At 43.8% G+C, this 15,557-nt stretch overlaps 1 protein-coding gene across 1 annotated transcript in view; it reads left to right on the top strand.

Annotated features, from left to right (window-relative positions):
- Positions 1-418: 418 nt before the first annotated feature.
- Positions 419-15,557, top strand: part of VSIG2 (V-set and immunoglobulin domain containing 2) — a 63,448-nt gene continuing 48,309 nt past the window's right edge. The window contains exons 1-2 of the mRNA XM_077457775.1: positions 419-601; positions 13,671-13,834. Of these exons, the coding sequence (XP_077313901.1) occupies positions 556-601; positions 13,671-13,834 (210 nt within the window). The 5' untranslated portion in view covers positions 419-555. The remainder of the gene's footprint in view (positions 602-13,670; positions 13,835-15,557) is intronic.

Genomic DNA, 15,557 nt, shown 5'->3' with positions numbered 1-15,557 from the left:
ACACTTGATTTGTCTCCTCTCCCCTGAAAATTTACACACACTGATCCTGGTTCTCGCTCTGTCACGAGCGATCGCGGGAGCCCGGCAGTCATCGCACCCGCCGGGCCCTCGCATCAGGGTCGGGCACATGCTGCAGGCGTGCCTAGTGGCCAAAAGGTAAAGCGATGTAACATAACGTAGTTTTGCCCAGCCATGCCATTCTGCCGCCGTAAAACTGCAGCAGCTGCTCGTTAATGATAATAAGTGGAGCTTTTCTGAATAATGATGTTGCTGTATATTGTGAGATGTCAGAAATGTACTCATGCAGATATGTACATTTCTGAGAGATCCTATGTAATGGTCCCTCCTGCTATCAATCAGGAGCTAACTGAGCGCTCCCTATTTTGTTTGTCGTTCACTATTACTACATTACCGCAGGACGCAGGTAAACAGCGCTCACCTTCCCAACGGCCGGGCCATATCAGTGACTCACAGCTCTCTCCCTGCAGCACAATAGCCGGAGATAACAGGTTTCACACTTCTCAGAGTCGGTCGGAGATTTCCACGGCCACCATAATGCTCCGAAAATGCTTATTCCTCCTTCTAATCATCCTTATTTCAGGTAAGACTCCATTCTAAATCTATGATATACTAAACATGGAAAATCCATAATGTGAGTTTGTGACGTAATAAATATAATGGCAGCATGTTAGGGTAGAATAGGAGAAGGTCTATCGCTTTACTCCTAGCTTCGCGCTGTCATTGCTCAGTAATTATCAGTGGAAATTTGCCGTCTCCCTGTGTTTTGCTAAATTTTCTGATATTTGGAAGTTGCAGAGAAGCTGGATGAAGTTAGGAGATTTGGTCGCTGCTCTGTGTAAACATGGCGACTGTTCAACATGGTGTGCGGAGTAAATCTGATAATACTGTTATTATAGGGCTTATGGCGCTACCTATACCAGAATGACTAATTTATCTATAATATAATACCCAGGTTATATATATAAATTTGTATTTATAAAGTTATAAATATAACCTGGGTATTATATTATAGATAAATTAGTCATTCTGGTATAGGTAGCGCCATAAGCCCTATAATAACATTATAAATAGCTAAACGGCCATAGCTCCCCAACAGGGGCTGAGGGCTTAGAGGGTGGCAGCAACCTAAAAATATTCTGCTATTATATATTTTTTCAAATCTCATAATACCTCTGGAGATAGGATGGATGAGCTGGGAACACTTTAATTTGTGAACTGCTGCAGGTACACCTGCTCTTTTGTTGATGTTGTTCAAGTGTTTTGTGTAGTGACTGTAGGGCACTGTTATGCTGTGTACACACGGTCGGACTTTCTGGCAGAAAAGGTGAGACGGAATCATTTCATTGGATATTCCGATTGTGTGTGGGCTTCATCTGACAGTTTTTTTCCGAAATTCTGACGGACCTAGAAATAGAACATGTTTTAAATCTTTCAGACGGAATCAATTCCTATCAGGAAAACTGTTCGTCTGTATGCTATTCTGACAGACCAAATATGACGCAAGGGCAGCTATTGGCTACTGGCTATTGAACTTCCTTTCATATGTGTTGTACGTCACCACATTCTAAACAGACTTTGGTGTGATAGTGTATAGGCAACTCCATCGGAACTCCATCGGAAAGACCTTCAGAACCTTTCACACTGAGGCTTTTTCAGGCATTTTTCAGGAGCTTTAGCGCTAAAAAAAGCGCATGTAAAGCGATTGAAGAAGCCTCATCTGCAATCCCAATGTGAAAGCCCGAGTGCTTTCACACTGAGATCCCTTTCACACTGGGGCATTTTTCAGGCGCTTTAGCCTTAAAATAAGTGCCTATAAAGTGCCTGAAAGAAGCCGCAACTGCAATCCCCAATGTAAAAGCCTGAGTGCTTTTCACAGTGAGGCGCTGCACTGGCAGGGCGTCAAAAAAAAGTCCTGCATGCAGCTTCTTTGCAGCGCTTTTGGAGCGGTGAATACATCGCTCCTAAAGAACTCCTTCCCATTAAATTCAATGGGAAGCGCCTGAAAAGCGCCTTTGGCAGCAACGATTTGTGGGCGCTTTTTAGGACAATTTAGGACAGAGATAAAGGAACCATTTAACTAAAGGAAAAAAAATGTTTTTTAAATGAAACTCAATTTTTTTTTAACCTCCCTGGCGGTATGATTATGTTAGATTTTTGCATCTCGAAGTGGTACATTATTTTGCATAGAAATTTGGAGTTTTTTGTAGGCATGTAATTCTAAGGCCGCGTACACACGGGCGGACTGTTCGCCCAACCCTTGTCCGCTGAACAGTGTTTGGGCGGACAGTCCGCTCGTGTGTGGGCTTTCCATTCAGCGGACAGTTTCAGCGGACAGTTGGACGGACAAAGTCTTTCGGAAATTCCGAAAAACTGTCCGCTGAAACTGTGTTTGAGCGAACAGTCCGCCCGTGTGTGGGCTTGTCCGCTGTACTTTCGAAATGAGCGGACTGTTCCCGCTCGGAAAGTCCGCCCATTTCGAGCGCGTGTACAGGTAGGCGGGGCCCGCGAAGGAGACATCGCGGGCTCCGCCGCCTGGAATGGGCTTAAAGGGGAACCCCAACGCCGAAAAAAATCGGCGTGGGGGTTCCCCCCAAGTCCACACCAGACCCTTGTCCGAGCACGCTACCCGGCCGGCCAGGAAAGGGGGGCGAGCGAGCGCGCCCCCCCTCCTGAGCCGTACCAGGCCGCGTGCCCTCAACATGGGGGGTGCCTTGGGGAAGGGGGGGCCGCGCGGCCCCCCCACCCCAAAGCACCTTGTCCCCATGTTGATGAGGACAAGGGCCTCTTCCCGACAACCCTGGCCGTTGGTTGTCGGGGTCTGCGGGCGGGGGGCTTATCGGAATCCGGGAGCCCCCTTTAAGAAGGGGGCCCCCGGATACCGGCCCCCCACCCTATGTGAATGAGTATGGGGTACAATGTACCCCTACCCATTCACCTGTGAAATAAAGTACAAAAAAAAACACAACACATGGAAAAAGTATTTTATTGCACAGCTCCGGGGGTCTTCCGTCTTCGGGGGTCTTCTCGCCGGACTCCTCCGCTATGTGTGTGTAGCTCTTTTACTAGCGGAGGAGTCCGGCTTTCTTCCTCCCCGCCGCCGACCTCTTCTCCCGACTTCGGGGGTCTTGTCCCCCTCTTCGGTTCTTCTGCCGGGCCACCGCGCCTTCTTGTAGCTCTTTTACAGGCGGTGGCCCGGTCTTCTGTCGCCGCTGTCGTCGCCGTCGCCGCCGCCGCCTTCCGTTCTTGTTCTTCTTCTTGTTCTTCTTCTTCTTCTCCTGGAGATGTTGACTCGACGATCTCTCCGGCCGGAATGCCAGGGACACGCTCCGCTGCCACTTATATAGTGACAATGGGGCGGTGTCACATGGTATATGTCACATGGGTTGGTCACATGGGTTGATGTCACATGGGGACTATGACATCGTAAGGGGGCGGGGTCACCATGTGACCAACCCATGTGACATATACCATGTGACACCGCCCCATTGTCACTATATAAGTGACCGCACAGCGCGGCTCTGGCATTCCGGCCGGAGAGATCGTCGAGTCAACATCTCCAGGAGAAGAAGAAGAACAAGAAGAAGAACAAGAACGGAAGGCGGCGGCGGCGACGACAGAAGACCGGGCCACCGCCTGTAAAAGAGCTACAAGAAGGCGCGGTGGCCCGGCAGAAGAACCGAAGGCGGCGACAGAAGAACGGAAGACGGCGACAGAAGACCGGGCCACCGGACCAGGCGCGGTGGCCCGGCAGAAGAACCGAAGAGGGGGACAAGACCCCCGAAGTCGGGAGAAGAGGCCGGCGGCGGGGAGGAAGAAAGCCGGACTCCTCCGCTAGTAAAAGAGCTACACACACATAGCGGAGGAGTCCGGCGAGAAGACCCCCGAAGACGGAAGACCCCCGGAGCTGTGCAATAAAATATTTTTTCCCCTGTGTTGTGTTTTTTTTTGTACTTTATTTCACAGGTGAATGGGTAGGGGTACATTGTACCCCATACTCATTCACATAGGGTGGGGGGCCGGTATCCGGGGGCCCCCTTCTTAAAGGGGGCTCCCGGATTCCGATAAGCCCCCCGCCCGCAGACCCCGACAACCAACGGCCAGGGTTGTCGGGAAGAGGCCCTTGTCCTCATCAACATGGGGACAAGGTGCTTTGGGGTGGGGGGGCCGCGCGGCCCCCCTTCCCCAAGGCACCCCCCATGTTGAGGGCACGCGGCCTGGTACGGCTCAGGAGGGGGGGCGCGCTCGCTCGCCCCCCTTTCCTGGCCGGCCGGGTAGCGTGCTCGGACAAGGGTCTGGTGTGGACTTGGGGGGAACCCCCACGCCGATTTTTTTCGGCGTTGGGGTTCCCCTTTAAGCCCATTCCAGGCGGCGGAGCCCGCGACGTCTCCTTCGCGGGCCCCGCCTACCTGTACACGCGCTCGAAATGGGCGGATTTGCCTCCTCCTTACGTGGGCGAGTCCGTTCATTTCAAAAGTTGAGCGAACTGTTTGCCCAACCTTGTTCGTCAAACAGTCCGCTCGTGTGTGGGCAAGTCCGCTCATGCAAATTTTGAGCGGACTGTTTGATGAAACTGTTTGCCGAACAAGGTTGGGCGAACAGTCCGCCCGTGTGTACGCGGCCTTAGGGATAACTCACTTAAATCTGTCCAAACAAGAGTCTAGTAGACATCCTGGGTATCATAAATTTTGAAACACGAAATCATAAATTTTAATATAATAAATAACTACAAATAATTATCAAAAATAATAATAAAATATATTTAATAATTTAATCAATTCAAAAACACTGAAATTTGCTCAATTGCAGAATTGTCACTGTCATTACTTTAAGATGATGAATTTCCCCACAAATCACTATCGCTCAATTCTGCAAGTGATTCTAATTTATTATCTCTGTTTTCTAGCTGGTCTAAAGCCACTTTATGGCTTTTGATGTGAAGGGATGCTTTTTGGTTGCCATGGACAATCTCAAGTTTCCAGGCAGAAAGAACAGTATACAGTGGTGTGAAAAAGTGTTTGCCCCCTTCCTCATTTCCTGTTCCTTTGCATGTTTGTCACACTTAAGTGTTTCGGAACATCAAACCAATTTAAACAATAGTCAAGGACAACACAAGTAAACACAAAATGCAATTTGTAAATGAAGGTGTTTATTATTAAAGGTGAAAAAAAATCCAAACCATCATGGCCCTGTGTGAAAAAGTGATTGCCCCCTAAACCTAATAACTGGTTGGGCCACCCTTAGCAGCAACAACTGCAACCAAGCGTTTGCGATAACGTGCAATGAGGCTTTTACAGCGTCCTGGAGGAATTTTGGCCCACTCATCTTTGCAGAATTGTCCTAATTCAGTTACATTAGAGGGTTTTCGAGCATGAATGGCCTTTTTAAGGTCATACCACAACATCTCAATAGGATTCAGGTCAGGACTTTGGCTAGGCCACTCCAAAGTCTTCATTTTGTTTTTCTTCAGCCATTCGTGGTGGACTTGCTGGTGTGTTTAGGATCATTGTCCTGCTGCAGAACCCAAGTTTGTTTCAGCTTGAGTACACGAACAGATGGTCGGACATTCTCCTTCAGGATCTCTTGGTAGACAGCAGAATTCATAGTTCCTTTTATCACGGCAAGTCTTCCAGGTCCTGAAGCAGCAAAACAGCCCCAGACCATCACACTACCACCACCATATTTTACTGTTGGTATAATGTTCTTTTTATGAAATGCAGTGTTCCTTCTACGCCAGATATACTTGGACACACACCTTCCAAAGAGTTCCACTTTTGTCTCATCGGTCCACAGAATGTTGTCCCAAAAGTCTTGGGGATCATCAAGATGTGTTGTGGAGAAATTGAGACGAGCTTTGATGTTCTTTTTGCTCAGCAGTGGTTTTCTCCTTGGAACTCTGCCATGCAGGCCATTTTTGCCCAGTCTTTTCCTGATGGTGGAGGCATGAACGCTGACCTTAACTGAGGCAAGTGAGGCCTGCAGTTCCTTGGACGTTGTTGTGGGGTCTTTTGTGACCTCTTGGATGAGTCGTCGCTGCGCTCTTGGGGTAATTTTGGGGGGCCGGCCACTCCTGGGAAGGTTCACCACTGTTCCATGTCTTCGCCATTTGTGGATAATGGCTCTCACTGTGGTTCGCTGGATTCCTAAAGCTTTGGAAATGGCTTTATAACCCTTTCCAGACTGATAGATCTCAATTACTTTCTTTCTCAATTGTTCCTGAATTTCTTTGGGTCTCGGCATGATGTGTAGCTTTTAAGAATCTTCTGGTGGACCTTACTGTGTCAAGCAGCTCCTATTTAAGTGATGCCTTGATTGTGAACAGGTGTGGCAATAATCAGGCCTGGGTGTGGCTAGAGAAATTGAACTCAGGTGTGGACAACCACAGTTATAGTATGTTTTAACAAGGGGGGCAATCACTTTTTCACACAGGGCCATGATGGTTTGGATTTTTTTTCACCTTTAATAATAAACACCTTCATTTACAAATTGCATTTTGTGTTTACTTGTGTTGTCCTTGACTATTGTTTAAATTGGTTTGATGTTCCGAAACACTTAAGTGTGACAAACATGCAAAGGAACAGGAAATGAGTAAGGGGGCAAACACTTTTTCACACCACTGTATATAATATAAAAGTGCATGCAGTACACTGGACAAACCACTAGGGACAAAAGAGATGTCAAATGATTTGATACGGTAATGTAATCTGTAAGATTACAGTGTACTGTATTGTGTTATGTTTTTTGCACTTTTTGAATTTTCCGCTGGGCTCCGCCCCCATGCATCGCAACATCGCAGGGAACGGAGCCCGGCACACAGAGGCATCGGACGGAGGACAGAGCCTGCGGACACAGCTGGAGGACATCGCAGGATCCTGGGGACAAGGTAATTGACTTTCCCTGGATCCTGCGATGCAATCCCGAGTGTGGCTCAGGGTTACTGCTTTTGGTAGTGAAAATTCAGCATGAGCCACACTCAGGAATACTGCTAAGAAGGTCAACATGGTATGAAAGGGTTATAAACTTTTTTTGTGTCCCATTGGGGAGATTTCCCTTCACTTCCTGGTTCACAGCCAAAACAGGAAGTGAGAGGAAATCCCTGCAAAGTGAGAAAATCCCTGGTTGTCTCCAGAACTAGCATCCCTATTGGAAGAGTTCCCCCCTATTCTTCTTCTTCTGGTGTCAACCCAAAATATGGGGATTTTCTTTTCACTTTTGGTGATAAGGGTAAACAAATAGAGGGGGTGACTCTTCCTATCAGGCACCCAGACAGCAATAAAAACCCAACAGGAATCCTTCTCTACTCTATCCAAAGTTTAAAAAAAATTGTATTTGGTTTAGGTTTAATGGTAGACAAACAGATCGGTTGGCCCAGCAAACCATGGTTGCATCAGACATGAAGTGAGGGAAAATCTCCAACAGGGACACAATCAGAAATAAATCATTGACAGGGGTTCTAGCTTCCCCTTACTCTACTAAAGAATAACATTTTTATTTTTGTCTGTGGTGATTTTCCCTCATATCCTGTCTGGTAAAACATTGTCACAGGACAGGAAGTGAGGATACATTTCCTGGAGCCTTGGATAGCAGTAAAAACCCAACAAGGCTTCTCCACTCCATCCAAAAGTAGGAAAAAAAGTGTGGGCTGGCATACATTAAAAGGCTTAACTCCAGGCAAGAATGTGAGTGGAGAGAAGTTAAAATGTATGTCTTGTTTTTATTTCGGTTTGTGACTCCTATTGAGGAGATTTTTCCTCACTTCCTGTCCCTGTGCCAATTGAACAGAAAATAGAGTGAGCAGTGAGTGTTCAGGATATGGAGGTGCAGACATCAATAAAACATTGTTGGAAGTTCTGATCCCTCCTCAATGTATTAAAAAGGTTTGTTATTGTCCCAGTTAGACAGATTTCCCACCACCTCCTGTCCTGACAGAGTCTCTACCTTTCAATGCTATAGGCTTACCTATAGGTAAAAGTTTTCAGAGGAAGTTTACCTTCTCTTTAATATAATTACATAGTAGGTGAGGTTGAAAAAAGACACACAAGTCCATCAAGTCCAACCCATGTGTGTGATTATATGTCAGTATTACATTGTATATCCCTTTATGTTACAGTCGTTCAGGTGTTTATCCACCACCTGTGGAAGGGAATTCCACATCCTTGCTACTCTTACAGTAAAGAACCCTCTACGTAGTTTAACCCCCCTGGCAGTGTTCCCGAGTCTGGCTCGGGGTGGAAGTTTTGTACCAAAAGCGGTAACCTCAAGCCAGACTCGGGACCGCATCGCTGTATGCAGGAGGAGGTTACTTACCTTCTCCCTTGGATCCAGCGATGTCCCCCCGCTGTTTGAGCGGCTCGTCCTCCGCTCGATTCATAACGGAGCCGATCTCCATTCCCTGCGAACGCAGCGACGGAGATCGGTGCCAAATTCAAAAAGTGAAACACATAGTATACATACAGTATAATGTAATCTTATAGATTACATTGCTGTATGTAATAATTTCACATCTCCTTTGTCCCTAGTGGTCTTCCCAATGCCCTGCATGCAGTTTTATATTACCATACTGTAACCAAAAACTGTCCCTTTGCATCAAAAATGGTTTTAGACCAGCTAGAAAACAGCGATAATAAATTGCAATCACTCGCAGAATTGAGGGATAGCGATTTGTGCGGAGATCCGTCATCAAATATTGAAAAGTAATGACAGTGACAATTCTGCAACTGAGCAAATTTCAGTGTTTTTGATTTGATTACATTATTGAATAATTTTTATCATTGTTATATTATTATTTGGTATAATTATTTATAGTTATTTATTATATTATAATTTATGATTTCATTTTTCAAACTTTATCATACCCGGGATGTCTGCTAGACTCTGGTTTGAACAGATTTAAGTGAGTTGTTCCTTAGAATTACAGGACTACAATATAAAACGCCAAATTTTCATGCAAAATAATTGTACCGCTTTCAGCACCTAAAATCCGAAATAATCGCCAGGGAGGTTAAGATTAAACACAAATAGTATTAATATATTATTATTATGCAGGATTGAAATCTACCTTAGATAACACTCTGGATCAAGTTAAGAAGTTTTCTTTATTTGACTGGTAAGAGGAGACAAGTTACAACAAAAGGACAGATATTTGCCTATTGGTTCTGACTGCCTGTCAACCGTGCGATAGGGCTGCATAGACAAACAGTCAGCCTGATAGATGCCTATCTGAACAGATAATTGCCCACTGGTTCTGACTTCTATGACCCGTGCAATAGGGCAGCATACATAGAGCTCAGCCTTATGAGCTCCTATCTGGCTTGTCTGTCTAACAATGATAAAACTTGCATTTATATACCCTTTTACAAGCCTTATCTGAGCCATCTCTCCTAGATATGATTGGTTGCTAAGATCTATGTCAATGTAACTAACTATAAATCTGACACCTGTTCTACAACCAGACAAACATATTCATTCCCAGAATTCCTGTGTGTTTATTAAAGTAATTTATAACTGGTTTTGTCCAATTAAAAACACCTGTGTAGAGACAGTATGGTACCCACTCATGTTAAATCAAACCCTCCTTGTCCTGATAAGACTTTACCAAGTCAAAAAGACAGATTTACGACTTTGGGAAAACGAACTTTCAATAACCCCACCTTTATGTGTTATATGTCTTATTGTTTTGCACTATGCAATTCTATGTGTATGTATACAAAAAAGTACCGTATTATCGGCATAATAAAAAAAAAAAAAAAATATATATATATATATATATATATATATACACATACATACATCAGTGTTTTCCTATTCAATATATTTTAACAGTTTTCTCAATCTCATGCAAGCATTCATTAAATGATTATAAAATAAGAATCTAATTTCTCTAACAAGGATTTATATAGTGCCAATAGCAGTGGCGGTGTGTCCATAAGGGCGCATGGGTGCTGCCTCCTCTCTCTTTTCACCCCTCTAGCACCAATAGATAGATTCATGCATTGCAGAGCCCCTCCAGGACACCCCAGGGAAAAATGATTTATGTAGCATTTACTTTCTGGAATCCATCTGCCCTCAGCTCAAGCATGCATGCAGGAAAGTGTGCTTAGTTAGCTGAGTAAACCCCTCCTCCTCCCCCCCCCCCCCCGGAGGCTCCTGGGATGTATGACATCATTTGCCTAGACAAGAAACCAGGAAGTAGCTAAAGAAATGTAAAATAAAAGTTTAAAAAAAGTAAATATGATATACTTTCCTATCGATTTACTAATTTTAGCAGCATGAGGATTAAAAATAATCAATGTTAATTGGGAGAGTGAAGTTCCACTTTATTAAGTAATGACAGTGTTATCTTAATTGTGAATATACAGATTGATAGTCCATAGGGGTGTACAGGTACGAGAGATGAAGTGGCTGGAGAGATGACGGAATCCGCCTCCCATTGGAGACTTTTTATATCTTGTGCTGGCTGCTCTCTCCGGAGACGTCTTTGTGTTCCTTCTTAGCAGAGCCGATTTTTAGATTTTGGAACAGAATATTTTATGATCTGCCGGAAATGGCTATTAAATAATGTATTTCGGGAAAGCTTATTTCGGTAACACTTAATTCTACATTATCTTTGTGAATATTCTTCAATCCCTGCAAGAAGTTTAAACTGGAAAGAGCAGAGAAAAGTGAAAAGTGAAATAAGTCATTCTATGAGAGTTCCGTCATTACTGGGGTTATGTAAGGATTATATATATGCATTATTAAAAGGCAAACTCCAGGATAAAATGTAATACCTATAAGTCTTCGGTCACACCAAATCCGACCTTGAAATCGTGCGACTTCACTTGAAATGGCACAATTTCATAGCCGCATGTCAGGTACGACTTGGCTGACATCTGTGCGATTTCATGCACAAATGTCTATGCAAGTTACATATGATATCTGCAAAAATAGTGCATGAACTTCTTTTTAAAATCGTGGGGGCACTGCAAAGTCTGCATCACGCCTATTTGAACAGTTCCATTGCCAACAATAGGGTGCGACTTGTCATGCAATTTGGGCTTTTCAAATTACATAACAAGTCGCACCAGTGCCACCAGGGGCTAAAGAGCTGTTTTACCTGCCAAAGGATTTGTATTTTTGGCTATCCAGTCCTAAGATTTATATAGCTGTGTCACACTGTACACTCTGTCTGGAATGGGAGGAGGCCTGATTTTTCTTTGCTGCAGTTTTTTTTTTTTTTTTTTTAATTCTTTTTATTGAGTTTGCAATTAAAACATAGAACAACTTACAGCCTATTGGGCATACCCAGGCTGATTACTACTACAACCCCCTGAGTCAACAATAACAAACAACCCCCCCCCCCCCCAATAACCGCCACCGGCGTATACAACCAAAGAAAGAGAAAAAAAAAAAAAAAAAAAAAAAAAAAAAAAAAAAAAAACAAACCCCCCCCCCCCCCCCACTGTACACTCTAGCACCACTGCTCACTTGCTCAGGACAACTTTGCTGCAGTTTAAATGTTACTAATCCCACATCAGTAAAATCAGTCTGTATATGCAGTAAAGCTTGCTTTTATACTCACTGTGGAACCTAAGAGGTTAATTCTTCACATTGTGGTCACATTGTGTAAAACGGCTGTTTAATCCTGTCTTCTCTGATCCTCCCCTTCTTCCACAGCCCCCAATCTATCTCCTGATAGTATAGAGCAGGGATCTGCAATTAGCGGACCTCCAGCTGTTGCAGAACTACAATTCCCATGAGGCATAGCAAAACTCCGACAGCCACAACCATGACACTCAGAGGCAGAGGCATGATGGGACTTGTAGTATTGCAACAGCTTGGGGTCCGCTAATTGCATAACACTGGTATAGAAACTTGGAGTCACTCTGCACATGCTCAGTTTGGTGTGTATTGCTAGAGTGTTTTTTTTCTTGAGAGGGTGCATGTGATCAGCACAGGGCCAATCAGCACTGTCCAGACAAATGGTCAGGAGTCCTGCAGCCTCATAGGACAGTCAGAGGAAACTGAAAACTCCTCCTACAAGCTTTAAGCAGACACTGGTAGAAGTCGGAAGACTGCTATATACTGCTGATGAGAAAAGGTGTTTAGCAGTTTATATTTACTAAAACAATTGCATTTCCATGTTCTGTGAACTGAGAGACCAGATATAGTGAATGCAGGGTCCTGGGTTTAGTAACACTTCTAGGTCTTGTCCCTCCCCCAGCCTGTGATTGGACAGTAAAAGGTGAAGCAGTGGTGATGGGTTGATGATTTGTGGTGTCACTCTTTAGCTATATAGCATGAAATACACAACTGGAGTGCAAATTACAAATATCTAAGCAGGAAAGCAGTATACCTTAAATGAGCTGCTTGCCTAAATTAGGCTGAATTCATGCTATGGGGGAGATTTACTACAACGGGTGCACTCAGAATCTGGTGCAGCTGTGCATAGTAACCAATCAGCTACTAACGTTAGCTTGTTCAATTAGGCTTTGACAATAAAACCTGGAAGCTGATTGGTTTCTCTATGCAGAGCTGCACCATATTATGGCGGGTTCCAGTGTTCGTATATCTCCCCTATAAACGCATTCATAAATGCACTGTTCATGTGCACATTTTTGCTTGTTGTAAAGATACATGAATGGGGCATCCCATTCAATTCAACGGGCAGTCTTATATGAAAAAAACAAGCAGAGTAGCTCATGTACCTTTTGAGCTTCACACACAATTTTAACTGCTCATGTTGGTGCGTTGGCACATCGCACGATTTTCATTTTTTCACAATCTGGTGCAGTTTTTGCATTGTACCCAATCAACTTCTACCTTCACCTTGTTAAATTAAGCTCTGACAATTAAACCTGGAAGCTGATGGTTGTTTGTAGAGCTTCATCAGATTTTGCACTCTCCGGTTATAGTAAATAACCCCCAAGGTGAAATATCATTAAGTTCTGCTGGCCGCAGCACGATGAAAGGCAGTGGATTCCATCGCACTTGCCGGACTGAAAGAAAAGTAATGCATATTGTACTTTGATGCCGCGTACACACGATCGGCATTCTCATCGGAAAAAGCTCTGATGGTTTTTCCGTCGGAATTCTGACGTAATGCCGCTCAAACTGTTTTGCCTACACACAGTCACACCAAATTCCGAGGGTCAATAACACCGCGACATACAACACGTTTGACGGCATTATAAAAGGGAAGTTGAATGCTTCCGAGCATGCGTCGAATTGTTTCAGAGAATGCGTCAGAATTTTTAATGTCGGAATTGCATACACACGATCGAAAAATACGATAGAAAGGTTTTCCGTCTGAAAAATTAAGAACAAGCTCTCAATCTAAAGACCGTCGGAAATGCCAACAGAAAAAGACCAATGGCATACACACGGTCGGAAAATCCGATGAAAAGCTCCCATTGGACTGTTTCTCTCGGAAATTCCGGCCGCGTGTACGCGGCATTAGTAGTGCACATCACTGTAATGCAACAGTACAAACTGGCCTGGTAGAAGACCAGGCACTTTACCTTGTCTTGCGGTGGGACTGCACTGGCACCCAGTGCAGTCCCTCTGCACCAGGTGTAAATGGGCCCGACTCACCATACTGATACATCTGTGACCCCCATAGTAGAGATTTGTCAGATGATTTGTATTATTTAAGTGTTTTTTCTTTTTCTCAGACACCATCCTGTCTGTGACGGTTACAATCCCAGAGAATGTGGTTGTGGGCAAAGTGGGGTCCAACGTCATCCTGCCATGCACATACTCCACCACTGTCGGCAGTCAGTTTGTGGTGGAGTGGAAGTTCGCCCCTGGAAACACTCAGCCAACAAACGGCAAACAGGTCAGTGGTCCTGTTTCCCTCCTTTTAATTGTATACATGTATAGGATATTTGTACACCATGCCAGGCAGCTGCCACAAAGCTAAAGAAATCCAAGCTGGCATAAAAGAGCATTACACACACACACACATATATATATATATATATATATATATATATATATATATATAGTAAAACCTTGGATTGCGAGCATAATTTGTTCCAGAAACATGCTTGTAATCCATAGCACTTTTATATCAAAGCGAATTTCCCCATAAGAAATAATGGAAACTCAAATGATTCGTTCCACAACAATTTATTCATAGGTCCTTCTGTTTTATAGTCCATATAAAAATATTATAGCAATGTGACCAGGTTGTGTAACTGTAAAATGTCCATCCACAAATGGAAACCTCCACAAGGGGATTAGAAACTAATCCAGCAAGAGCTACAGAGTATAAAAGACTATAAAAGAGAAGAGAGGCGCCTCTAAGTGTAGCAATATGTTGCTAAATGTAACCATATTGCTACACTTAGTGGCACCTCACTTCTCTTTTATACTCAGTTGTAACATAACGCTACTTGTATATGAAGTCAACACTTATTAAAAAATGTTGCTTTTCTTGCAAAATGCTCTCAAACCAAGTTACTCTCAAACCAAGGTTTTTATATATATATATATATATATATATATATATATATATATATATATATATATATATATATATATACACACACACACACATACAGTGCCTTGAAAAAGTATTCACACCCTTTGAAATTTTCCACATTTTTTCAATTTACAACCAAAAAGGTAAATGTATTTTTATTGAGAATTTATGTTATAGACCAACACTAAGTGGCACAAATATGTGAAAAGTGTGGGGTGCATTTGTTCAGCCCCCTTTACTCTGATACCCCTAACTAAAATCTAGTGGAACCAATTGCCTCCAGAAGTCATCTAATTAGTAAATAGAGTCAACCTGTGTGTAATTTAATCTCAGTAAATATTTAGCTGTTCCGTGAAGCCCTCAGAGGTTTGTTAAAGAACCTTAGTGAATAAGCAGCATCATGAAGGCCAAGGAACACTCTCCAGACAGGTCAGGGATAAAGTTGTAAAGAAGTTTAAAGCAGGGTTAGATTATACAAAAATATCCCAAGCTTTGAACATCTCATGAAGCACTGTTCAATCCATCATCCGAGAATAGAAAGAGTATGGCACAACTGCAAATCTACCAAGACATGGCCGTCCACCTAAACCGACAGGCCGGGCAATCAGAGAGGAGCCAAGAGACCCATGGTAACTCTGGAGGAGCTGCAGATATCCACAGCTCAGGTGGGAGAATCTGTCCACAGGACAACTATTAGTTGTGCACTCCACAAATCTGGCCATTATGGAAGAGATGCAAGAAGAAAACCATTGTTGAAAGAAAGTCATAAGAAGTCTTGTATGCAGTTTGCAAGAAGCCATGTGGGAGACCAAAATATAACTTTTTGGCCCAAAAGCAAAACGCTATGTGTGGCGGGAAACTAACACTGCACATCACCCTGAACACACCATCCCCACCGTGAAACATGGAGGTGGAAGCAGCATGTTGTGAGGATGCTTTTCTTCAGCAGGGACAGGGAAGCTGGTTAGAGTTGATGGGATGATGGATTGAGCCAAATACAGGGAAATCTTAGAAGAAAACCTGTTAGGCCGCGTACACACGGGCGGATTGTCTGGCCAACTTAGTCCGCTGAAAC

The sequence above is a fragment of the Lithobates pipiens genome, unplaced genomic scaffold, assembly GCF_037356315.1.
Source record: "Lithobates pipiens isolate NorthernLeopardFrog02 unplaced genomic scaffold, aLitPip1_a1.2 Scaffold_27, whole genome shotgun sequence".
NCBI classification, from domain to species: domain Eukaryota; kingdom Metazoa; phylum Chordata; class Amphibia; order Anura; family Ranidae; genus Lithobates; species Lithobates pipiens.
This window is presented reverse-complemented; position numbering and strand designations above follow the sequence as displayed.